This window comes from Nerophis ophidion, linkage group LG17, assembly GCF_033978795.1.
Source record: "Nerophis ophidion isolate RoL-2023_Sa linkage group LG17, RoL_Noph_v1.0, whole genome shotgun sequence".
NCBI classification, from domain to species: Eukaryota; Metazoa; Chordata; class Actinopteri; order Syngnathiformes; family Syngnathidae; genus Nerophis; species Nerophis ophidion.
In genome coordinates, this window is record NC_084627.1 from 5,617,502 (window position 1) to 5,644,140 (window position 26,639).

General features: G+C 38.2%; 2 protein-coding genes across 3 annotated transcripts in view; both read left to right on the forward strand.

Moving 5' to 3' along the window:
- Positions 1–3,628: 3,628 nt before the first annotated feature.
- LOC133535849 (NF-kappa-B inhibitor-like protein 1) lies at positions 3,629–8,163 on the forward strand. Its single transcript, XM_061875835.1, has 4 exons — positions 3,629–4,065; positions 6,652–6,764; positions 7,147–7,261; positions 7,341–8,163. Exons 1-4 carry the CDS (start codon positions 3,732–3,734, stop codon positions 7,940–7,942), a joined length of 1,164 nt encoding a protein of 387 aa, XP_061731819.1. The 5' UTR covers positions 3,629–3,731; the 3' UTR covers positions 7,943–8,163.
- Positions 8,164–11,991: 3,828 nt separating this feature from the next.
- LOC133535842 (V-type proton ATPase 116 kDa subunit a 2-like) overlaps positions 11,992–26,639 on the forward strand; it is a 54,368-nt gene continuing 39,720 nt past the window's right edge. Inside the window, exons 1-6 of one of the 2 annotated variants that reach the window (XM_061875818.1) lie at positions 11,992–12,027; positions 22,987–23,065; positions 23,128–23,225; positions 23,286–23,423; positions 26,008–26,105; positions 26,174–26,300. In XM_061875818.1, the coding sequence (XP_061731802.1) occupies positions 23,050–23,065; positions 23,128–23,225; positions 23,286–23,423; positions 26,008–26,105; positions 26,174–26,300 (477 nt within the window). In that variant the 5' untranslated portion in view covers positions 11,992–12,027; positions 22,987–23,049. Of the gene's footprint in view, positions 12,028–12,063; positions 12,758–22,986; positions 23,066–23,127; positions 23,226–23,285; positions 23,424–26,007; positions 26,106–26,173; positions 26,301–26,639 lie in introns of those variants that run through there. The other variant, XM_061875817.1, reaches the window with a different exon arrangement.

Below are 26,639 nucleotides of genomic sequence, written 5' to 3' on the forward strand. Positions count from 1 at the left end.
TGATTAATCAGAATTCAAAAGTGTAATCTGATCACGGGTACAAGCGGCCGAAATGAGTTTCCTCCGCCGTGGGGCGGGACTCTCTCTTAGAGATAGGGTGAGAAGCTCTGCCATCCGGGAGGAACTCAAAGTAAAGCCGCTGCTCCTCCACATCGAGAGGAGCCAGATGAGGTGGTTCGGAGATCTGGTCAGGATGCCACCCAAACGCCTCCCTAGGGAGGTGTTTAGGGCACGTCCAACCGGTAGGAGACCACGGGGAAGACCCAGGACACGTTGGGAAGACTATGTCTCCCGGCTGGCCTGGGAACACCTCGGGATCCCCCAGGAAGAGCTAGATGCAGTGGCTGGGGAGAGGGAAGTCTGGGTTTCCCTGCTTAGGCTGTTGCCCCCACGACCCGACCTCGGATAAGCGGAAGAAGGATGGATATATATATATACTGTATATATATATATATATATATATGGATTGTCCAGAGAATAGTGCTCGATACCGTGGTAGAGCGCAATATGTAGGTGTGGGAAAAATCACAAGACTACTTCATCTCTACAGAACTGTTTCATGAGGGGTTCCCTCAATCATCATCTCCTGAAGATGAAGTAGTCTTGTGATTTTTCCCACACCTACATATACACATATACATATATATATATATATATATATATATATATATATATATATATATATATGCGTGTGTGTATGTATATGTGTGTGTGCATGTGTGTGTGTTTATATATGTGTGTATATATATATACGTATGTGTGTGTACATATATATGTGTACATAGATATGTGTGTATATATGTGTGTATATATATATAGGGCGTGATGATATATATATGTATATATATTTATTTATATATATATATATAATCTCATCACGCCCTATATATATATATATATATATATATATATATATATATATATATATATATGTGTGTGTGTGTGTATGTATACATATATATATACATATACATGCATATATATATGTGTATGTGAACATATACATGTATATGTATGTATATATATATATATATATACACATGTATATCTCATCACGCATATATATATATATATATATATATATATATATATATATATATATATACACACACACACACACAGTGGGGCAAAAAAGTATTTAGTCAGCCACCGATTGTGCAAGTTCTCCCACTTAAAATGATGACAGAGGTCTGTAATTTTCATCATAGGTACACTTCAACTGTGAGAGACAGAATATTAAAAAAAAATCCAGGAATTCACATTGTAGGAATTTTAAAGAATTTATTTGTAAATTATGATGGAAAATAAGTATTTGGTCAACCATTCAAAGCTCTCACTGATGGAAGGAGGTTTTGTCTCAAAATCTCACGATACATGGCCCCATTCATTCTTTCCTTAACACGGATCAATCGTCCTGTCCCCATCATGCCCCAAAGCATGATGTTTCCACCCCCATGCTTCACAGTAGGTTTGGTGTTCTTGGGATGCAACTCAGTATTCTTCTTCCTCCAAACACGACGGGTTGACTTTATACCAAAATGGATACAAGGATGATACAGCAGAGGATTGGGAGAATGTCATGTGGTCAGATGAAAGCAAAATACAACTTTTTGGTATAAACTCAACTTGTCGTGTTTGGTGGAAGAAGAATACTGAGTTGCATCCCAAGAACACCATACCTACTGTGAAGCATGGTGGTGGAAACATCATGCTTTGGGGCTGTTTTTCTGCTAAGGGGACAGGACGATTGATCCGTGTTAAGGAAAGAATGAATGTATCGTGAGATTTTGAGCCAGAACATCCTTCCATCAGTGAGAGCTTTGAATGGTTGACCAAATACTTATTTTCCACCATAATTTACGAAAAAAATCTTTAAAATTCCTACAATGTGAATTCCTGGATTTTTTTTTTCACATTTTGTCTCTCACAGTTGAAGTGTACCTATGATGAAAATGACAGACCTCTGTCATCATTTTAAGTGGGAGAACTTGCACAATCGCTGGCTGACTAAATACTTTTTTGCCCCACAGTATATGTCTGTGTGTATGTATATATATATATTTATATGTATGTGTATATATATATATATATATGTGTGTGTGTGTGTATGTATACATATATATATATAAATATACATACATATATATATGCTATGAATGCAGGATATGATTAGTAGATTACTACGTCAAAATTCCTCCACTATTCATCCATTTTCTACCGCTTGTCCCTTTTGGGGTTGCTGGATTCGAGCGGAAGGCAGTTTACACGCTGGACAAGTCGCCCTTCATGACAGTCCAAAACCAATCATTTCAACTCATTCAGAACATTCAAGTTTTTTTTGGTAGTTTTTTTGACCATTTTCCACAAAAAATTCCCGCTTTTTCCAAAATTCCCAAATTTTCTGAAAATGTATGTATGTGTGTATCAATCAATCAATCAATGTTTACTTATATAGCCCTAAATCACTAGTGTCTCAAAGGGCTGCACAAACCACCACGACATCCTCGGTAGGCCCACATAAGGGCAAGGAAAACTCACACCCAGTGGGACATCGGTGACAATGATGACTATGAGAACCTTGGAGAGGAGGAAAGCAATGGATGTCGAGCGGGTCTAACATGATACTGTGAAAGTTCAATCCACAATGGATCCAACACAGTCGCGAGAGTCCAGTCCAAAGCGGATCCAACACAGCAGCGAGAGTCCCGTTCACAGCGGAGCCAGCAGGAAACCATCCCAAGCGGAGGCAGATCAGCAGCGCAGAGATGTCCCCAGCCGATACACAGGCGAGCAGTACATGGCCACCGGATCGGACCGGACCCCCTCCACAAGGGAGAGTGGGACATAGAAGAAAAAGAAAAGAAACGGCAGATCAACTGGTCTAAAAAGGGAGTCTATTTAAAGGCTAGAGTATACAAATGAGTTTTAAGGTGAGACTTAAATGCTTCTACTGAGGTGGCATCTCGAACTGTTACCGGGAGGGCATTCCAGAGTACTGGAGCCCGAAATGAAAACGCTCTATAGCCCGCAGACTTTTTTTGGGCTTTGGGAATCACTAATAAGCCGGAGTCTTTTGAACGCAGATTTCTTGCCGGGACATATGGTACAATACAATCTGCAAGACAGGATGGAGCTAGACCGTGTAGTATTTTATACGTAAGTAGTAAAACCTTAAAGTCACATCTTAAGTGCACAAGTGTATGATTTGGAGGACATTGGCTTTCGGAGACTCATGGAGCACATTGAGCCCCGTTACACGATACCGAGCAGACGGTATTTCTTCTGTTCACATTATTAGCCTGTTGTGTAGGCTACCTGTATAAGTGTATGAGGTTACAAGCACAAACTTATTGAGATTTAGTGGGGCCTCTGTTTACATTATTAGCCTGTTGTGTAGGTTGCCTGTATAAGTGTATGTATATATATATATATATATATATATATATATATATATTAGTGACTTTATTGAGTTTAAAACCCCCTGGCGTTGTTTTGTACTGTTTTTGTACTTATTTTGATTATTATCTCTCAATTGTTTGTAAATTTTGCAATTTATAAATAAAGGTTTATATTAAAAAAATGTTGGAAAACACTGGTCTAACTAATCAAACAGCTACAAGTGAATGGTGACATCTAGTGGCCAAATCACGTCAAAGCCGGAACCATTAAGTCCTGGCTTTAGTTGCTCCGGAACTTAAAAGTAGACGGACCGCCGCCATTGCTCGCTAAAAATGCAAATTCATGCTCGCTGGATAAAAGATCAAAAAACAAACTCCTCATCTGCTCCTAACATGCTGAGCCGCCACCAGAAGCGGCTGTGGAAGTACGTGGAAGAGGGAAGCTTGCTCAAACTCAAGTCCTACCTGCGCAAGCACCGGGACTTGCAGGTGAACTTCACCCAGGGCAAGAGGCAGAGGAGCCCGCTGCACTTGGCGTGTGGCCTCGGGGATGACGCCGTCCTGCGGCTGCTGCTCAGACACGGAGCTGACGTGCTGGCCCGGGACAGGAAGGGAGACACGCCGCTGCACCTCGCCCTAAACCGGGCCTTAAAGCACGGGAGAGCGGGTGAGCAGTGTGACCATCATGTGCAAGTTTATATATATATTCCATCCATCCATCCATCATCTTCCGCTAATCCGAGGTCGGGTCGCGGGGGCAGCAGCCTAAGCAGGGAAGCCCAGACTTCCCTCTCCCCAGCCACTTCATCCAGCTCTTCCCGGGGGATCCCGAGGCGTTCCCAGGCCAGCCGGGAGACATAGTCTTCCCAACGTGTCCTGGGTCTTCCCCGTGGCCTCCTACCGGCTGGACGTGCCCTAAACACCTCCCTAGGAAGGCGTTCGGGTGGCATCCTGACCAGATGCCCGAACCACCTCATCTGGCTCCTCTCCATGTGAAGGAGCAGCGGCTTTACTTTGAGTTCCTCCTGGACGGCAGAGCTTCTCACCCTATCTCTAAGGGAGAGCCCCGCCACACGGCGGAGGAAACTCATTTCGGCCGCTTGTACCCGTGATCTTATCCTTTCGGTCATGACCCCAAAGCTCATGACCATAGGTAAGGATGGGAACGTAGATCGACCGGTAAATTGAGAGCTTTGCCTTCCGGCTCAGCTCCTTCTTCACCACAACAGATCGGTACAACGTTTGCATTACTGAAGACGCCGCACCGATCCGCCTGTCGATCTCACGATCCACTCTTCCCCCAAGACTCCTAGGTACTTGAACTCCTCCACTTGGGGCAGGGTCTCCTCCCCAACCCGGAGATGGCATTCCACCCTTTTCCGGGCGAGAACCATGGACTCGGACTTGGAGGTGCTGATTCTCATTCCGGTCGCTTCACACTCGGCTGCGAACCATATATATATATATATATATATATATATGTGTATGTATGTGTGGGAACAATCTCAAGACTACTTCATCTCTACAGAACTGTTTCATGAGGGGTTCCCTCAGTCATCAGGAGATTTTAATGGAAGCATTCACATACAATGGTTTATATAGGGCACAGAGTGGGTGGGTACAGGCAGGCGTAGGGGCGTGGTGATTGGCTCAGGTGTTTCCGTCTGTGACGGCATGTTGATATGATTTCACTGCGCTTGTTGAGGGATGACAGGTCCGGATGATATATAATAAACAGTTTCTCTTTCAAGCATAGGTTGCATCTTTTATTACCACTGTTGTAAGGTGTGCTGGATGCAAGAATTTGCCATGTTATGGAATATTCAACATTATTGTCTTTGAGGTTCCAAATGTGCTTGATGAGTTCTGTAGAATTCCGCAGGGTCTGGTTTCTAAAGGAGGCTGTCACGCCAAATTTCTTCCCCCCTACAAAAACCTTCCCCCCCATTTGACGCATTTACGTGTCACGTTTCCTCTTATGTCATCCCATAGCTTGTGTTTGTAAATTGTTTTTTAAAAATGTTTATAATATAGCGTTAACAAAATGTCTGTATTTTTTATGATATAGGCTTATATTTTTATAATATAGCGTTAACAAAACATCTGTATTAATCATGACCCTGGAAATAAATGGGGGTGGGGGGTTTTGTAGGGAGAAGAAATTTGGCGTGACAAGGCCTTGTGATTATTCCATCTGGCTTTGAACGCTCCTTCGGTTAATCCTACGTACGTGTCGGATGTGCTAATGTCCTTGCGTGTTACCTTTGCTTGGTAAACGACTGATGTTTGTAAGCACCCCCCGTTGAGAGGGCAATCAGGTTTCTTGCGGCAGTTACATTCCTTATTGGTTTCAGAGTCGTTTAGTCTTAGGGCAGGCAGTCCTTTTGCAATTGCTTTGTTGTGGTTTGAAATGATTTGTTGTTATAAGTTTATTTTTATATTAATATATATATATATATATACATACATAAATGAATAATGATTAGAGATGTCCGATAATGGCTTTTTTGCCGATACCTGATATTCCGATATTGTCCTATTCTTAATTACCGATTCCGATATCAACCGATACCGATATATACAGTGGTGGAACTAACATATTATTATGCCTAGTTTTATTGTGATGCCCCACTGGATGCATTAAACAATGTAACAAGGTTTTCCAAAATAAATCAACTCAAGTTATGGAAAAAAGTGCCAACATGGCACTGCCATATTTATAATATTTATTTTTTAACATGCTTCAAAACAGCAGCTCGGAATTTGGGACATGCTCTCCCTGAGAGAGCATGAGGAGTGGGGTTTTAGGGGTACAGGGTGGCGGGGAGTGTATATTGTAGCGTCCCGGAAGAGTTAGTGCTGCAATAGGTTCTGGGTATTTGCTCTGTTGTGTTACGGTGCGGATGTTCTCCCGAAATGTGTTTGTCATTCTTGTTTAATGTGGGTTCACAGTGTGGCGCATATATGTAACAGTGTTAAAGTTGCTTATACGGCCACCCTCAGTGTGACGTTTTTAGCTGTTGACCAAGTATGCGTTGCATTCACTTGTGTGTGTGTGTGTGAAAAGCTGCATATATTATGTGATTGGCCCGGCACGCAGAGGCAGTGCTTTTTAAGGTTTATTGGCGCTCTGTACTTTTTTAAACCGATACCGATCATTTCCAATATTACATTTTAAAGCATTTATTAGGCGATAATATCAGTAGGCCGATATTATCGGAATTCTCTACTAATGACTAATTTCTTCCTCCAGCTTATGACGACCTGGTTGTGCCTCTCCGAAAGAGTTGCCCGGAGGCCATGGACGCCGCCAACCTTGCGGGAGTGACACCCCAGGACCTCCTCAACTGGAGCAAACTGTCAGAGGTGGGTGAAAGAAAGTTCTAAATGACATTTGTGAAGCTTCCTCTATAGGTGGCGGCCCAAGTACCTTGGAAGCCGTTCAGGCATACAATACAATAATAGAGATACATGCAGGCATACAATACAATAATAGAGATACATGCAGGCATACAATACAATAATAGAGATACATGCAGGCATACAATACAATAATAGAGATACATGCAGGCATACAATACAATAATAGAGATACATGCAGGCATACAATACAATAATAGAGATACATGCAGGCATATGATACAATAATAGAGATACATGAAGATAGATAGATGGATAGATAGTACTCACCAGTGTCTCAAAGGGCTGTTTCAGTTCTTATGTGAATGCATGAGTTGATTTGTGGCAGGAGACACCAGCAAGCACCAGCGGGCCACCAAAGGCTGACCCAGAACGAGACTGGATGGAAAAACTGTTTGGCGAATGTGAGGACGAGTTCTGTGAGAACTTTGGAGTTTATGACGGTAAAAAAAAAAAAAGAATTGTATTTATTTTTTTAACCATCTATGTGTTAAATTGTAGTTGTTTGTGCTGGTGTGACAGCGGACGACTACCTGGCTGTGGACGAGGAGGAGGAGGACTACGGCGACTGGGCGGACCGCATCAGAAGAGAATATTTCTCCAAGAAGAATGCGGAAGCTCAGAGAATAGCGGCCTCTTCTGGCCGGAAGAAGAAAAAGAAGAAGAGCGAGGGAGAAAAAGAGGAGAACTACCAGGAGCTGCACCAGCGTCTCCAGAAGGAGCACCAGGAGTACTTGGACCGCGCCGCACGCAAAGAGGAAGAGACCCGTCTGGGCAAGAAGCGCCGCTACGATCAAATGTGCGCCGCCACCTTCAAAGCCGGCGCGCCTGACGACGACGACGACGACGGCGGCGCCGAGCTGCTGTGCTACGCCGACATCCCCTGGCCGGCACCGCGCGGCACGGTTCAGGAGATGGCGGACGTGATGCTGCACGGCGTGGACCGCAAGGACGCGGCGGCCTTCCGCAAGGCGCTGCGGAAGCAGCAGACGCTGTGGCATCCCGATAAGTTCGCCCAGAGGTGTGAGGCCAGGCTGCAGGAGAAGGACAAGCGCAGGATCTTGGACACGGTGACCGCTCTGTCGCAGGAACTCAACAGGCTGGCCCAGACTCTGAGGACCTGAGGTCACCTGGTTAGGTACACCACTGAACTCTTCTATGTCTTATATATAATATCACTCCCACACACCTTCAAACTACCATCACATTAAAATCTTCAAGGAATTTTTATTTTTATTCTAAATTATTGTCGTTTAGCTCTTGTATTTAAGAGTGTGTGTGTTCCACTGCTCTGTCCTCACGTCTGTGATATCCAATATTAAATCAGCATTCTCATCTTCTCACACACATTTCACTCTTTTTTTTTGGTTTGGACTTCTTGTCAAAGTGGAAGACTGACTTACTGACAACCCTCCGTTTAGTTTCCTCAAAATCTTCTTCAGTGCAACCACAGCAGGGCTGCAATTTATACAACACACAGTTGGGGGGTCTTGCTTTTTGGGGGCGACTGGGATTTCCCTTAATTATGGGAAGAAAATGCTGTTATTTTATGGGGAAGGGGAGATTCTTTATTTCAACATTTTTTTTATTCTTTTGTGTTCTTTTTGAGGGAGAAAAATCCCCTAATTTGGGGGTCGAAAATGTCCCTTATGTTTAGGAAATTAATTCCATTATTTTTGATGGGAGAACTTCCTTATTTTAGGAGGTATTAATTCCCATGTTTTGGGGCAAAAATATAACTTATTTTTTTGAGGGATAAATGTCTTTTGGGGGGGGGGAAATCCCTCATTTTGGGGGTTATTTTCTTTAAGGGAGAACCCCTCATTTTTGAGAGAAAAAGAATCCTTATTTTCCAGAAATGTTGCATTATTTTCAATCGCAAACGTTGACAGGAATTGAGGGGAACGCTGGTAGAAAGGCCAAAATTGTGCTTATATTTCAAAACCTTATGTTTCCCTATTTTTCAATCCCACAATTTGGAGAAATTTAATTATTTACGTGGAAAAAATTCTTATTTTCCAGAAATGTTGCCCTATTTTTAATCCCCAAATTTTGGGGAAATTAAATTCTCGTGGGAAAAAATGCCTTATTTTACAGGAATGTTGCCCTATTTTTCAATCCCAAAGTTTTGGGGAAATTAAATTATTTACGTGGGAAAAAATCTTTATTTTCCAGAAATGTTGCATTATTTTCAATCGCAAACATTGACAGGAATTGAGGGGGACGCTGGTAAAAAAAAGGCTAAAATTTTGCTTATATTTCAAAACCTTATGTTTCCCTATTTTTTAATCCCACAATTTGGAGAAATTAAATTATTTACGTGGAAAAAATGTCTTATTTTCCAGAAATGTTGCCCTATTTTTAATCCCCAAATTTTGGGGGAAATTAAATTATTCACGTGGGAAAAAAATCTTTATTTTCCAGAAATGTTGCCATAGTTTTTAATCCGAAAATTTTGGGGAAATTAAATTATTTACAAGGGAAAAAATTCCTTATTTTACAGGAATGTTGCCCTATTTTTCAATCCCAAAGTTTTGGGGAAATTAAATTATTTACGTGGGAAAAAAATATTTATTTTCCAGAAATGTTGCATTATTTTCAATCGCAAACATTGACAAGAATTGAGGGGAACGCTGGTAGAAAGGCTAAAATTTTGCTTATATTTCAAAACCTTATGTTTCCCTATTTTTTAATCCCACAATTTGGAGAAATTAAATTATTTACGTGGAAAAATTTCTTATTTTGCAGAAATGTTGCCCTATTTTTAATCCCAAAATTTTGGGGGAAATTAAATTATTCACATGGGAAAAAAATCTTTATTTTCCAGAAATGTTGCCCTATTTTTCAATCCCAAAGTTTTGGGGGAATTAAATTATTTACGTGGGAAAAATTTTTTATTTTCCAGAAATGTTGCATTATTTTCAATCGCAAACATTGACAGGAATTGAGGGGAACGCTGGTAGAAAGGCTAAAATTTTGCTTGTATTTCAAAACCTTATGTTTCCCTATTTTTTAATCCCACAATTTGGTGAAACTAAATTATTTACGTGGAAAAATTTCTTATTTTGCAGAAATGTTGCCCTATTTTTAATCCCCAAATTTGGGGGAAATTAAATTATTCACATGGGAAAAAAATCTTTATTTTCCAGAAATTTTGCCATAGTTTTTAATCCGAAAATTTTGGGGAAATTAAATTATTTACAAGGGAAAAAATTCCTTATTTTACAGGAATGTTGCCCTATTTTTCAATCCCAAAGTTTTGGGGAAATTAAATTATTTACGTGGGAAAAAATCTTTATTTTCCAGAAATGTTGCATTATTTTCAATCTCAAACATTGACAAGAATTGAGGGGAACGCTGGCACAAAAGGCTAAAATTTTGCTTAAATTCCAAAACCTTATGTTTCCCTATTTTTTAATCCCACAATTTGGAGAAATTTAATTATTTATGTGGAAAAAATGTCTTATTTTCCAGAAATATTGCCCTATTTTTAATCCCCAAATTTTGGGGGAAATTAAATTATTCACGTGGGAAAAAAATCTTTATTTTCCAGAAATGTTGCCATAGTTTTTAATCCGAAAATTTTGGGGAAATTAAATTATTCACGTGGAAAAATTTCTTATTTTCCAGAAATGTTGCCCTATTTTTAATACCCAAATTTTGGGGAAATTAAATTATTCACATGGGAAAAAAATCTTTCTTTTCCAGAAATGTTGCCATAGTTTTTAATCCGAAAATTTTGGGGAAATTAAATTATTTACAAGGGAAAAAATTCCTTATTTTACAGGAATGTTGCCCTATTTTTCAATCCCAAAGTTTTGGGGAAATTAAATTATTTACGTGGGAAAAAAATATTTATTTTCCAGAAATGTTGCATTATTTTCAATCGCAAACATTGACAAGAATTGAGGGGAACGCTGGTAGAAAGGCTAAAATTTTGCTTATATTTCAAAACCTTATGTTTCCCAATTTTTTAATCCCACAATTTGGAGAAATTTAATTATTTACGTGGAAAAATGTCTTATTTTCCAGAAATGTTGCCCTATTTTTAATCCCCAAATTTTGGGGAAATTAAATTATTCACGTGGGAAAAAAATCTTTTATTTTCCAGAAATGTTGCCATAGTTTTTAATCCGAAAATTTTGGGGAAATTAAATTATTGACGTGGAAAAAAAAATCTTTTATTTTCCAGAAATGTTGCCATAGTTTTTAATCCGAAAATTTTGGGGAAATTAAATTATTCACGTGGAAAAATGTCTTACTTCCCAGAAATGTTGCCCTATTTTTAATCCCCAAATTTGGGGGAAGTTAAATTATTCACGTGGGAAAAAAATATTTTATTTTCCAGAAATGTTGCCATAGTTTTTAATCCGAAAATTTTGGGGAAATTAAATTATTGACGTGGAAAAAAAAATCTTTTATTTTCCAGAAATGTTGCCATAGTTTTTAATCCGAAAATTTTGGGGAAATTAAATTATTCACGTGGAAAAATTTCTTACTTCCCAGAAATGTTGCCCTATTTTTAATCCCCAAATTTGGGGGAAGTTAAATTATTCACGTGGGAAAAAAATCTTTATTTTCCAGAAACGTGGCCATAGTTTTTAATCCGAAAATTTGGGGGAAATTAAATTATTCACGTGGGAAAATTTTCTTATTTTCCAGAAATGTTGCCCCATTTTTAATCCCCAAATTTTCGAAATTAAATAATTCACGTGGGAAAAAAATCTTTATTTTCCAGAAATGTTGCCATAGTTTTTAATCCGAAAAATTTGGGGATTTATAAAGGATTTATGAAAGATTTTTGAATTGTTGCTATTTTTAGAATATTTAAAACAAAATCTCACGTACCACTTGGCATACCTTCAAGCATTGGTCCTCAACCTTTTTGTATCCGCGGACCGGTCAACGCTTAATAATTTGTCCTGCGGCCCGGGGGGGAGGGGGTTGTCTTTTTTTTTTCTTTTTCTTCTTTGTCATGAAAAAGGGATTTTTTTGTGGTTGGTGCACTATTTGTAAGTGTATATTGTGTTCTTTATGTTGATTTAATTTAAAAAACTTTTTTTTTTTTATATATAAAAAAATTCTGCGGCCCGGTAGCAATCCCCGTGGTTGGGGACCACTGCCTTCAAGTACCCCCAGGGGTACGCGTACCCCCATTTGAGAACCACTGATTTAGACAAAGGCTGTGTCACACAAAGGGGAGAAAAAGGTAAGGCTGCGTTTAGAGACGGTTGCCAGGTGTCCAAAACAACCCCCTAAATCGCTAAATAATATTATGATTCATCAAAAAATATTTTAATACAAGAAACACCGTTTGGTCGATAATAAGACTTTATATTTGCCGAGCGACTGTAAAATCCAGCTTTAAGTAAGTTTTGTTGCTGTTAAAGATACCTCTTGTCCGAGGGTAATTCAGCACATCTGGCAACCCCCTGCTAGCCTCAATCTGTGTCAATTGGCGGACGGGAGAGAAAGGCCCACTCTTATTTCTCGCCCGTGACGTGATTTTGAACAAGCGTTTAAACCTTAACTCCACCAACAATTGGGATTATTTCTCCTTTTTGTTTTTGTTTGTTTTCATCGCCGTGGTTTGTTGTCGCCGCTGCGTGCGAGACGGCGTCATGGCAGGTGTTTGAAGGCGGGAGAAGATGCACAATCAAGGCTTATTGGGGCTTTTCTCAACCTCCACGACCTCATAGAATCTTCTAGAAGAGACGAGATAAAAGCACCATGGAGGGCGGAATAGTGCCAGAACCTTGTAGTCGGAATTAACCCCCCCAGGCTGATTGACGAGGTGGAATAAAGAGGAGGAGAGTGAAGATTCCAAAATGGTGTTCCGGAGCGAGGAGATGTGTTTGGCCCAGTTGTTCCTGCAGTCCGGCTCCGAGTATGACTGCGTCAGCCAACTGGGAGAACTGGGCTTGGTCGAGTTCCGAGACGTAAGTACACATATTTAGTCCGAAAAACTACCACTTACTAATATATAAATATATATGTATAAGTATGTCCACTTGCACAATACGAGAGGTGTTTAAAAAATCCTACTTTTTCTAAAGACACCTGAACGTGCATTGCTGTAGATCACCACCATGTGTCCCATGGGGCATCTGCTGATTTTAGACGGAGAATGTTATTGATGCTGTGCAGGATATGATTAGTAGATTACTACGTCAAAATTCCTCCACTGATTTTGAAAAATTTCAACACCAACCATTTCAACTAATTCAGCACATTCAAGGGTTGTTGTTTTATTTAACCGTAATTCAAAAAATTCAAGCTTTTTCCAAAATTCCAACATTTTCTGTAAATGTGTGATATATATATATATATATATATATATATATATATATATATATATATATATATATATGTGTATGTACACTTGCACAATGCGAGAGGTGTGTCAAAAATCCTACTTTTTCTAAAGACACCTGAACGTGCCTTGCTGTAGATCACCACCATGTGTCCCATGGGGCATCTGCTGATTTTAGACGGAGAATGTTATTGATGCTGTACAGGATATGATTAGTAGATTACTACGTCAAAATTCCTCCACCACCCATCCGTTTTCTACCGCTTGTCCCTTTTGGGGGTGCTGGAGCCTTTCAAATCTGCATTCGGGCGGAAGGCAGTGTACACCCTGGACAAGTCGCCCTTCATGACAGTCCAAAACCAACCATTTCAACTCATTCAGAACATTCAAGTTTTTTGGGGTAGTTTTTTTTACCATTTTCCCCCAAAAATTCCCGCTTTTTCCAAAATTATATATATATATATATATATATATATATATATATTTATATATATATATTTATATATATATATATATATGTGTACACTTGCACGATACGAAAGGTGTTTCAAAAATCCTACATTTTCCAAAGACACCTGAACGTGCATTGCTGTAGATCACCACCATGTGTCCCATGGGGCATCTGCTGATTTTAGACGGAGAATGTTATTGATGCTGTGCAGGATTTGATTTGTGGATTACTATGTCAAAATTCCTCCACTGATTTTGAAAAATTTCTACACCAACCATTTCAACTAATTCAGAACATTCAAGGGTTGTTGTTTTATTTAACCGTAATTCAAAAAATTCACGCTTTTTCCAAAATTCCCACATTTTCTGTAAATGTGTATATATATATATATATACATATATGTATATATGTATGTACACTTGCACAATACGAGAGGTGTTTCAAAAATCCTACTTTTTCTAAAGACACCTGAACGTGCATTGCTGTAGATCACCACCATGTGTCCCATGGGGCATCTGCTGATTTTAGACGGAGAATGTTATTCATGCTGTGCAGGGTATGATTAGTAGATTACTACGTCAAAATTCCTCCACCGTCCATCCGTTTTCTACCGCTTGTCCCTTTTGGGTTGCTGGGGGTGCTGGAGCCGTTCAAAGCTGCATCCGGGCGGAAGGCAGTGTACACCCTGGACAAGTTACCCTTCATGACAGTCTAAAACCAACCATTTCAACTCATTCAGAACGTTCAAGTTTTTTTGGTAGTTTTTTTTTTACATTTTCCCCAAAAATTCCCGCTTTTTCCAAAATTTTTCTGAAAATTTATATATATATATTTATAGGATATGATTAGTAGATTACTATGTCAAAATTCCTCCACTGATTTTGAAAAATTTCAACACCAACCATTTCAACTAATTCAGAACATTCAAGGGTTGTTGTTTTATTTAACCGTAATTCAAAAAATTCAAGCTTTTTCCAAAATTCCCAAATTTTCTGGAAATGTATATATGTGTGTATATATATATATATATATATATATATATATATATATATATATATATATATATATATATATATATACATATATGTGTGTATGTACACTTGCACAATACGAGAGGTGTTTCAAAAATCCTACTTTTTCTAAAGACACCTGAACGTGCATTGCTGTAGATCACCACCATGTGTCCCATGGGGCATCTGCTGATTTTAGACAGAGAATGTTATTGATGCTGTACAGGATATGATTAGTAGATTACTACGTCAAAATTCCTCCACTGATTTTGAAAAATTCCAACACCAACCATTTCAACTAATTCAGAACATTCAAGGGTTGTTGTTTTATTTAACCGTAATTCAAAAAATTCACGCTTTTTCCAAAATTCCCACATTTTCTGGAAATGTGTGTATATATGTATATATATATATATATATATATATATATATATATATATATATATATATATATATATATATATATGTATGTATATATATATATATATATATATATATATATATATATATATGTATGTATGTATGTTCACTTGCACAATACGAGAGGTGTTTCAAAAATCCTACTTTTTCTAAAGACACCTGAACGTGCCTTGCTGTAGATCACTACCATGTGTCCCATGGGGCATCTGCTGATTTTAGACGGAGAATGTTATTGATGCTGTACAGGATATGATTAGTAGATTACTACGTCAAAATTCCTCCACCATCCATCCATTTTCTACCGCTTGTCCCTTTTGGGGGTGCTGGAGCCTTTCAAATCTGCATTCGGGCGGAAGGCAGTGTACACCCTGGACAAGTTGCCCTTCATCACAGTCCAAAAACAACCATTTCAACTCATTCAGAACATTCAAGTTTTTTTGGGTAGTTTTTTTTTACCATTTTCCCCCCAAAATTCCCAGTTTTTCCAAAATTCCCGAATTTTCTGAAAATGTATGTATATATATATATATATATATATATATGTGTGTGTGTAAACTGTTCAAATCTGCTGTACAGTATGTGTGCTTGGGTCCTCTTTTTAGGAACACTAATACAAACCCTTACAATAATGTTTTTTTTTCTTTTACACATTCACTCGGTTTAACCCTGAGCTCGGGATCTGTCTGTGTGGAGTTTGCATGTTCCCCCCGTGACTGCGTGGGTTCCCTCCGGGTACTTTGGCTTCCTCCCACTGCCAAAAATTAGCAGATTACTATGCCAAAATTCCTCCACTGATTTTGAAAAATTCCAACACCAACCATTTCAACTAATTCAGAACATTCAAGGGTTGTTGTTTTATTTAACCGTAATTCAAAAAATTCAAGCTTTTTCCAAAATTCCAACATTTTCTGTAAATGTGTATATATATATATATATATATATACATATATGTATAAATGTATGTACACTTGCACAATACGAAAGGTGTTTCAAAAATCCTACTTTTTCTAAAGACACCTGAACGTGCATTGCTGTAGATCACCACCATGTGTCCCATGGGGCATCTGCTGATTTTAGACGGAGAATGTTATTCATGCTGTGCAGGATATGATTAGTAGATTACTACGTCAAAATTCCTCCACTGATTATGAAAAATTTCAACACCAACCATTTCAACTAATTCAGAACATTCAAGGGTTGTTGTTTTATTTAACCGTAATTCAAAAAATTCACGCTTTTTCCAAAATTCCCACATTTTCTGTAAATGTGTATATATATATATACATATATGTATATATGTATGTACACTTGCACAATACGAGAGGTGTTTCAAAAATCCTACTTTTTCTAAAGACACCTGAACGTGCATTGCTGTAGATCACCACCATGTGTCCCATGGGGCATCTGCTGATTTTAGACGGAGAATGTTATTGATGCTGTGCAGGATGTGATTAGTAGATTACTATGTCAAAATTCCTCCACCATCCATCTGTTTTCTACCGCTTGTCCCTTTTGGGGTTGCTGGGGGTGCTGGAGCCTTTCAAAGCTGCATTCGGGCGGAAGGCAGTGTACACCCTGGACAAGTCGCTCTTCATGACAGTCCAAAACCAATCATTTCAACTCATTCAGAACATTCAAGTTTTTTGGGGTAGTTTTTTTTACCATTTTCCCCAAAAATTCCCGCTTTTTCCAAAATTCCCGAATTTTCTGAACATTTATACATATATATATATATATATATATATATATATATATATATATATATATATATATATATATATATATATATATATATATATGTATATGTATATGTATATATGTGTGTGTGTGTGTGTGTGTGTACACTTGCACAATACGAGAGGTGTTTCAAAAATCCTACTTTTTCTAAAGACACCTGAACGTGCATTGCTGTAGATCACCACCATGTGTCCCATGGGGCATCTGCTGATTTTAGACGGAGAATGTTATTGATACTGTGCAGCAGGAGTAGGGAACCTATGGCTCTAGAGCCAGATGCGGCTCTTTTGATGACTGCATCTGGCTCTCAGATAAATCTTAGCTGACATTGCTTAACACAATAAGTAATGAATATTTCCGCTGCTAATCACAGTGTTAAAAACAACGTTCAAAATATAAAACATTCTCATACATTTTAATCCATCCATCCATCTGTTTTCTACCGCACCTGTTCAAGAAGTCGCATTAATGGTAAGCATTTTATTTATCATCAGTGAGCTTCCGAATAACAATGTTATTAAAAAGATTAGCAGACTTATTAGGTGAAGATCTGTCACTTAACTTCTGTTTGTGCTTCTTTGTTTTGTATTTACTTCCCTTTAGTGCTCTTATTTTGTTTCCATTTCCTGCTTGTCTCACTAGGCGCTGTGTTTTTTTCCCTCACCTGCTGCTGATTGGCAGCCGGTCCACACCAGCTGCCAATCAGCAAGCTTCTATTTATGCTTGTCTCACGCGCTCCTCAGGGCTCGAAGATTGACTATTGTTTAGAACTGTACATGCAAGACTGCTTCATTCTCCTCTGTTGATGATATTAAAAGCATCTTACCTGCTCTTCGCTCTCCTGGTTCCTGCATCTTGGGGTCGCCACTACTGCTGCCATGCGAGTTTGTGACATATTTTACTCTAAAGATATTAGTTTTACTTAAAAATGCAGACATTTAGTTGTATTCAGTGTTAAAAAATATTCTATGGCTCTCACAGAAATACATTTTAATATATATTTGGCTTAAATGTCTCTCGCAGCCAAAAAGGTTCCCGACCCCTGCTGTACAGGATATGATTAGTAGATTACTACCGTACTTCCTTAAATAGCCGCCGGGGCGCTAATTAATTTAAAACCTCTTCTCACTCCTGCGCTTATTCAAAGCATGCGGTAAAAGTAAGCAGGCGCCAATAATTTTAAAACCTCTTCTCACCCCTGCACTTACCAATGGCATGCAGTAAAAAATTGAGTGTGATATATAAATAAAAAATGTATTCTGCGGCCCGGTGGTTGGGGACCACTGCTCTACAGCATGTCATCGCGCCCACTTTTACACCATGCTGTCTGCATGCCGGCCGGACGCATGCATTTCGCTGCTTCTTATACGAGATTGCAATGCATATTTGGTCAACAGCCATACCTTTTACACGGATGTTTGTGATACAAACAACTTTAAAACTCTTACTAATATGCGCCACACTCTGTGAACCCACACCAAGCACATTTCTGGAGAGCATTGGCTCTGTGGCACATTATAAACGCAGCGTAGGGATTACCCACAATGCTGTGCATCCGGGACTCTTGGCTATATTTTACACGCGCCCCCAACCCCGCCCACCTCAACCAATTCAGCTCATTCAGGATATTCATGCCCCTAAAAAAAAATCCCGCTTTTCCCCAAATTCCAGGAAGTTCCCATTGAAATGAATGGGATATTTTTCCAAGTTGCACAATTCCCACATTTTTCAACTTATTCAAACCATTCCAACATCAACACATTCAACTCATCCTGGACGTTCAAATTACCCTTGGTTCGACATTCAACAAATTTCCAGGAATTCCTGTCTTTTTCTAACCTTATTTCCAGCCTTTTTAGTGCAATGAATCCTTTCACATTTTCCAACCCATTTCAACCGTTCGACTGTCAAAACATTCCTCTTAGTCAAGACAAAAAACCAAGTTGGTTTAAGAACTTGAAAAATTCTAATTTTCCCCAAAATTCCGTAATACCATTTTTCAATTGAAAAACTGTCACTACTTCAACATTTCTTGACCGATTGAAACAATTCCAACACCAACCAATTAAACTCATTCAGGACATTCATGCTCCTAAAAAAATCCCGCTTTTCCCAAAATTCCAGGAAGTTCCCATTGAAATGAATGGGACATTTTTCCAAGTTGCACATTTCCCACATTTTTCCACCTATTCAAACCATTCCAAAATCAACACATTCAACTCATCCTGTACATTTAAATTACCATTTTTTCGACATTCAACAAATTTCCAGGAATTCCTGTCTTTTTCTAACCTTATTTCCAGCCTTTTTTAGTGCAATGAATCCTTTCATATTTCCCAACCCATTTCAACCGTTCGACTGTCAAAACATTCCTCTTAGTCAAGACAAAAAAACAAGTTGGTTTAAGAACTTGAAAAATTCCCATTTTCCCCAAAATTCCGTAATACCATTTTTCAATTGAAAAACTGTCACTACTTCAGCATTTCTTGACCGATTTAAACAATTCCAACACCAACCAATTCAGCTCATTCAGGACATTCATGCCCCTAAAAAATCCGCTTTTCCCAAAATTACCAAATTTCCAGGAAGTTCCCATTGAAATGAATGGGACATTTTTCCAAGTTGCACTTTTCCCACATTTTTCCACCTATTCAAACCATTCCAACATCAACACATTCAACTCATCCTGTACGTTCAAATGACCATATTTCCACGTTCAACAAATTTCCAGGAATGCCTCTCTTTTCCAACCTTTTTTAGTGTGGTGAATTTTTTTTTACATTTTTCAACCCGTTTCAACCATTCCACCATCAGTACATTCCTCTAGGTCAGGACAAAAAATTAAGTTATTTTATGAACTCGAAAAATTCCTGGTTTTCCTGAAATTCCAGGAATTCCGTAATACCATTTCTGAATTAAAAATGTTACTACTTGAACATTCCTTGACTGATTTGAAAAATTCCACCACCAACCATTTCAGCTCATTCCGAACATTCAAGGATTGTTTTTTTTAACCATTTTCCCCCAAATTCCCGCATTTTCCGAAATTCCCAAATTTTCTGGAAATTCCTATTTAATTGAATGAGACATTTTTCAAATTTCCACAACTCCTACATTTTTTTATCCAATTCAAACCGTTCCAACTTCCAAATATTCAGCCTGTTCAAGAATTGTGTGACAACATTTTTTTTTAAATTCCCTGAATTCCTAGAATTCCCAGTTTTCAGAGACATTTTTCCCATTTAAAATGAATCATCCATTGTTCAAATTTTGACAAAATTCCCACATTTTTTTAACCGATTCAAACCATCCCACCTTAAACCCATTCCACTGATCCTGTATATTCAAACTACCATTTTTCCAGGTTCAACACATTTTTCAACCGTTCCACTGTCAAAACATTCCTCTTAGTCAGGACAAAAAAACCAAGTTGGTTTAAGAACTTGAAAAATTCCCGGTTTTCCCCAAATTCCGTAATAAAAAATTTTAATTAAAAAACTAAACAATTCCAACACCAACCAATTCAGCTCATTCGGACTCATGTTCCTAATCATTTTTAAAAAATCACGCTTTTCCCAAAATTTCCAGGAAGTTCCCATTGAAATGAATTGGACATTTTTCCAAGTTGCACAGTTCACACATTTTTCAGCCTATTCAAACCATTCCAACATTAACACATTCAACTCATCCTGTATATTCAAACTACCATTTTTCCACGTTCAACACATTTCCAGGAATTCCTGTCTTTTTCTATCCTTATTTCCCACCTTTCTTAGTGCGATGAATCCTTTCACAGTTTTCAACCTTTCGACTGTCAAAAAATCCCTCTTAGTCAAAACAGAAAAACAAATTGGTTTAAGAACTTGAAAAATTCCCGGTTTTCCCGAGATTCCGTAATACCTTTTTTCAATTAAAAAACTGTCACTACTTCAACATTTCTTGACCGATTTAAACAATTCCAACACCAACCAATTCAACTTTGTCAGGACATTCATGCCCCTAAAAAAATCCCACTTTTCCCCAAATTCCCAAAATTCCAGAAAGTTCCCATTGAAATGAATGGGACATTTTTCCAAGTTGCACAATTCCCACATTTTTCAACCTATTCAAACCATTCCAACATCAACACATTCAACTCATCCTGTACGTTCAAATGACCATATTTCCACGTTCAACAAATTTCCAGGAATGCCTCTCTTTTCCAACCTTTTTTAGTGTGGTGATTTTTTTTTTACATTTTTCAACCCGTTTCAACCATTCCACCATCAGTACATTCCTCTAGGTCAGGACAAAAAATTAAGTTATTTTATGAACTCTAAAAATTCCTGGTTTTCCTGAAATTCCAGGAATTCCGTAATACCATTTCTAAATTAAAAATGTTACTATTTGAACATTCCTTGACTGATTTGAAAAATTCCAACACCTACCATTTCAGCTCATTCCGAACATTCAAGGATTGTTTTTTTTAACCATTTTCCCCAAAATTCCCGCATTTTCCGAAATTCCCAAATTTTCTGGAAATTGAGTCATTTTTCAAATTTTCACAACTCCTACATTTTTCATCCAATTCAAACCGTTCCAACTTCAAAATATTCAGCCTGTTCAAGAATTGTGTGACAATTTTTTTTTTTAATTCCCTGAATTCCTAGAATTCCCATTTTCAGAGACATTATTTCCATTTAAAATGAATCATCCATTGTTCAAATTTTGACAAAATTCCCACATTTTTTTAACCGATTCAAACCATCCCACCTTCAACCCATTCCACTGATCCTGTACATTTAAACTACCATTTTTCCAGGTTCAACACATTTTTCAACCGTTCCACTGTCAAAACATTCCTCTTAGTCAGGATAAAAAAACAAGTTGGTTTAAGAACTTGAAAAATTCCCGGTTTTCCCCAAATTCCGTAATAAAAAATTTTAATTAAAAAACTAAACAATTCCAACACCAACCAATTCAGCTCATTCGGACTCATGTTCCTAATCCTTTTTTAAAAAATCACGTTTTTCCCCAAATTTCCAGGAAGTTCCCATTGAAATAGATGGGACATTTTTCCAAGTTGCACAATTCCCACATTTTTCAACCTATTCAAACCATTCCAACATCAACACATTCAACTCATCCTGTACATTCAAACTACCATTTTTCCACGTTCAACACATTTCCAAGAATTCCTGTCTTTTTCTATCCTTAATTCCCACCTTTTTTAGTGCAATGAATCCTTTCGCAGTTTTCAACCGTTCGACTGTCAAAACATTCCTCTTAGTTAAAACAGAAAAACAAATTGGTTTAAGAAGTTGAAAAATTCCCGGTTTTCCCGAGATTCCGTAATACCTTTTTTCAATTAAAAAACTGTCACTACTTCAACATTTCTTGACCGATTTAAACAATTCCAACACCAACCAATTCAACTTTGTCAGGACATTCATGCCCCTAAAAAATCCCGCTTTTCCCCAAATTCCCAAAATTCCAGAAAGTTCCCATTGAAATGAATGGGATATTTTTCCAAGTTGCCTAATTCCCACATTTTTCAACCTATTCAAACCATTTTAAAATCAACACATTCAACTCATCCTGCACATTCAAACTACCATTTTTTCGACATTCAACAAATTTGCAGGAATTCCTGTCTTTCTCTAACCTTATTTCCAGCCTTTTTTAGTGCATTGAATCCTTTCACATTTTCCAACCCATTTCAAAAGTTCCACTGTCAAAACATTCCTCTTAGTCAAGACAAAAAACAAGTTGGTTTAAGAACTTGAAAAATTCCCATTTTCCCCAAAATTCCATAATACCATTTTTCAATTGAAAAACTGTCACTACTTCAGCATTTTTTGACCGATTTAAACAATTCCAACACCAACCAATTCAGCTCATTCAGGACATTCATGCCCCTAAAAAATCCCGCTTTCCCAAAATTCCCAAATTTCCAGGAAGTTCCCATTGAAATGAATGGGATATTTTTCCAAGTTACACTTTTCCCACATTTTTCAACTTATTCAAACCCTTCCAACATCAACACATTCCACTCATCCAACCAACACTATCCCACGTTCCAAACCAAATTCCGGTTTTCCTGGAAATTCAAACTCTTCTTACATCCGTACCACATTCTGTCAGCATTTCAGTTCAACTTCAGCATTCACGCGTAATTTCTCCAGGAATTGCCTCATTAGTCGCCTCAGTTTTGCGATCAGACCTTGATTGATAACCCGCCACCTCCTGACCTTTCAGCTCAATCCAAGCGTCAGCTCCTTCCAGCGCCGCTTTGTCAGCGAGATCAAGAGATGCGAGGAGATGGAGAGGATGCTGGGTAAGGTGTGGGGTGCACTTGAGAACACAGCCGAGGCACCAAATTGACTTGTGCGGCCGTAGGTTACCTCCTGAGGGAGATCCAGAAGGCTCACATCGCCGTACCCGAGGAGGACGAGAGTCCACTGGCTCCTCCGCCCAGACAAGTGCTGGAGATCATGGTGAGCGTGGACGCCGGACCAGCATGGAGAGCATCGGTGACGCTGTGTTCTCCTGCTCAGGAGCAGCTCCAGAGGCTGGAGATGGAACTGAGCGAGGTGGCCAGGAACAAAGACAAGCTGCAGAGGAACCTGCTGGAGCTCATCGAGTACACGCACATGCTGAAGATCACGCGCACCTTCATACACAGCCGCTCCAGGGTGAGTGTGTCTTTTTAACAAGCACACGGGGAGGTCGCCTACAGCCGCAAATGTTAATGGAATGGTTTTAAACTAGAGTGTTTATTTGCATTTAAATGGAGCATTTGGTCTAAAATAGGCCCTCTAAATCAGGGGTGTCAAACTCAAATACAGAGTGGGCCAAAATTTTAAACTGAACAAAGCAGCGGGCCAAGGTTGAACAAATTAACCTTTTAATAGGGACCCAAACAAGTTTTGCATTGAATATTGAACGAGCAAGGCTTATATAACTTTATAGTGACATGCAAAATCGATTTTCAAATAATAATAATAATAATAATTTAAAAATATCAATGGTATATTAAATGAAATTTAAATAAAAAAAATTGAATGCCTCTTTCCTATTTGCAGCTTTCTGATGTAAATATCAGCATTAACTTGGCGGGGTTTGGTGGTAGCGGGGGGTGTCTATTGTAGCATCCCGGAAGTGTTAGTGCTGCAAGGGGTTCTGGGTATTTGTTCTGTTGTGTTTATGTTGTGTTACAGTGCGGATGTTCTCCCTAAATGTGGTTGTCGTTCTTGTTTGGTATGGGTTCACAGTGTGGCGCATAGTTGTAACAGTGCTAAAGTTGTTTATACGGCCACCCTCAGTGTGACCTGTATGGCGGTTGACCAAGTATGCCTTGCATTTACTTGTTTGTGTGTAAAGTCCGCATATAGTATGTGACTGGGCCGGCACAATGTTTGTATGGAAAAAAGTGGACGAGATGACAGGTTGTAGAGGACGTCGAATGCAGTGCCTTTAAGGCACGTCCCCAATGATGTTGTTTGGGTGGAAATCGAGAGAAATTCGGGAGAATGCTTGCCCCGGGGGATTTTCGGCAAGGGCACTGAAATTCAGAAGTCTCCCGGGAAAATCGGGAGGGTTGGTAAGTATGAGTATTAGTGGTGAATGCGGTGTTATAATACCGGGGGGCCAGCTCTAATGTTAATTTGATATTGCCTCAAGGGCCAAATTAAATTACACGGTGGGCCAAATTTGGCCCGCGAGCCAGAGTTTGACACCCATGCTCTAAATTTAGCTAAAATAACGGAGGGCATTTTATAAACGACTTTTTTGTTGTTGTTGCGTTTATGTCTTAATTTGAACAGTGGTTAACTTCTTTTTACACTTAAATGACAACTAATCATATCGTTAATAGAGGACAGTTTGACTCTGGGACAGATTATTGATATTTCATAAATAGAAAATTGTTTGGAAACAGAAGCGTTTCTAAAGTAACTCCAGGTTTTAAAATACTTAATACTTAATAATATATATTTTATTATTATCATTTTAATGAGATGTTTTAAATGTTTGTTTTTCATGTAAGATCATTTAATCTTTAACATTTTCCCCAGATTGTTTATTTTTGTAGAAATGTGTCAGCCCTTCCAACAACACAACCAGGAATAAATTATTGATAAATAGATATTTATATCAAATACATTTTAAAAAAATAAAGCCAGTTACCCCTTTACTAAACGGTTTGTTTTTTATTCATAAAATATAACAAAAATGCTAAATTTAAGATGTATTTTTTTTTTTGGGGGGGGCAAAAAGCCACAAAGAAAAGAGGAAATGTTGATACTTATACAGAAAATGTTGATACTTATACAGAACATGTTGATACTTGTACAGAAAATGTTGATACTTATACAGAAAATAAATAATATAGATTTAGTAAGTATAATCATTCAATTAATATAAAAATAATAACAAATAATAAACTATACATTTTGACGCCCCTGCTAATAAATAAACACATTTATTAGGTTATTTTGTTTAAAAGATAAATAAATACGCAATAGATTGTATTTGAAATAAATAAATGATGTTATTTTAAGATTTAGCCATTCACCTTGTAGAAAAAGACTTGTTTTTTTAATTTATTAAATATCCATTCATCCATCATCTTCCACTTATCCGAGGTCGGGTCGCGGGGGCAACAGCCCAAGCAGGGAAACAGCCCAAGCAGGGAAACAGCCCAAGCAGGGAAACCCAGACTTCCCTCTCCCCAGCCACTTATTAAATATCATTAAAAAAAAACAATTTGAGAGAGTACATTTGCAAAAAAAGACACAAAATAAAGATTAAAAATCTAAAATGTCGATCCCATAATTAGAAAATAAAAAATATATATATTATCAATTAATATAAAAATAGTATACATCTAATTACAATTATTAAATTACATCTCTAATAAATAAACACATTCCTTGATTATTGTGTTAGAAATATGGAAGCCCTACAAACAAGACAGTCAAGAATAAATGATTTATTAATTGCTATTTATATTAAATAAATAATTTAAAAAATAATCATTCACATTGCAGAGAAGGGTTAGTTTTTATCAGCAACATTTGAGAATTTTTTGCAAAAAGGGCACAAAGTAAAGAGAAAAAAGATGAGATGTAATAATATACATATATTTTGTAAAGATAATGTAAAAATGATATACATATAATTAGAAGTTTTGACACCCTTGCTAGTAAATAAACATTGGTGGGTATAAAGGTAAAGAAAAGCTGTCAGGAATGACATGTTGTCCCTTTCCATTATCAGCATGAGGCCTTGGGTCCCCAGTATGAGGAGTTCCCCACCATGGAGACAGACTCGGTGTCAGGCTGCACCGGCATGCAGAGACTTGGAGCCAAGCTTGGGTGAGCGGTGGTCACCTGCGCACTCCAAGTCTCCGTCTTTTAACCTCATCAACTGCTGCCTTGTGTAGGTTCATCTCCGGACTCATCCAGCGGGTGAAAGTGGAGGCGTTTGAGCGCATGTTGTGGCGGGTGTGCAAGGGCTACACCATCCTCAGCTACGCCCAGGTGGAGGAGAACCTCGCCGACCTCGACACGGTGAGATGAAGGAATGCACTTGCCTTGCTTAGACACCGAACTCTATTTAATAATACAACTCTAACATTTGACAACCAAACAATTATACAAGGCGACACGGTAAAGAATCTGGGTATTATCTTCGACCCAACTCTCTCCTTTGAGGCACACTTTAAAAGCGTTACTAAAACGGCCTTCTTTCATCTCCGTAATATCGCTAAAATTCGCTCCATTTTGTCCACTAAAGACGCTGAGATCATTATCCATGCGTTTGTTACGTCTCGCCTCGATTACTGTAACGTATTATTTTCGGGTCTCCCCATGTCTAGCATTAAAAGATTACAGTTGGTACAAAATGCG

Excerpts from the sequence above, each read along its gene's own strand:
- LOC133535849 (XM_061875835.1), top strand. The coding sequence starts at position 3,732 with ATGCAAATTCATGCTCGCTGGATAAAAGATCAAAAAACAAACTCCTCA. Across the intron at positions 4,066-6,651 it reads CTTAAAGCACGGGAGAGCGG|CTTATGACGACCTGGTTGTG; the intron begins GTGAGCAGTGTG and ends TTCTTCCTCCAG. Across the intron at positions 7,262-7,340 it reads GAACTTTGGAGTTTATGACG|CGGACGACTACCTGGCTGTG; the intron begins GTAAAAAAAAAA and ends CTGGTGTGACAG.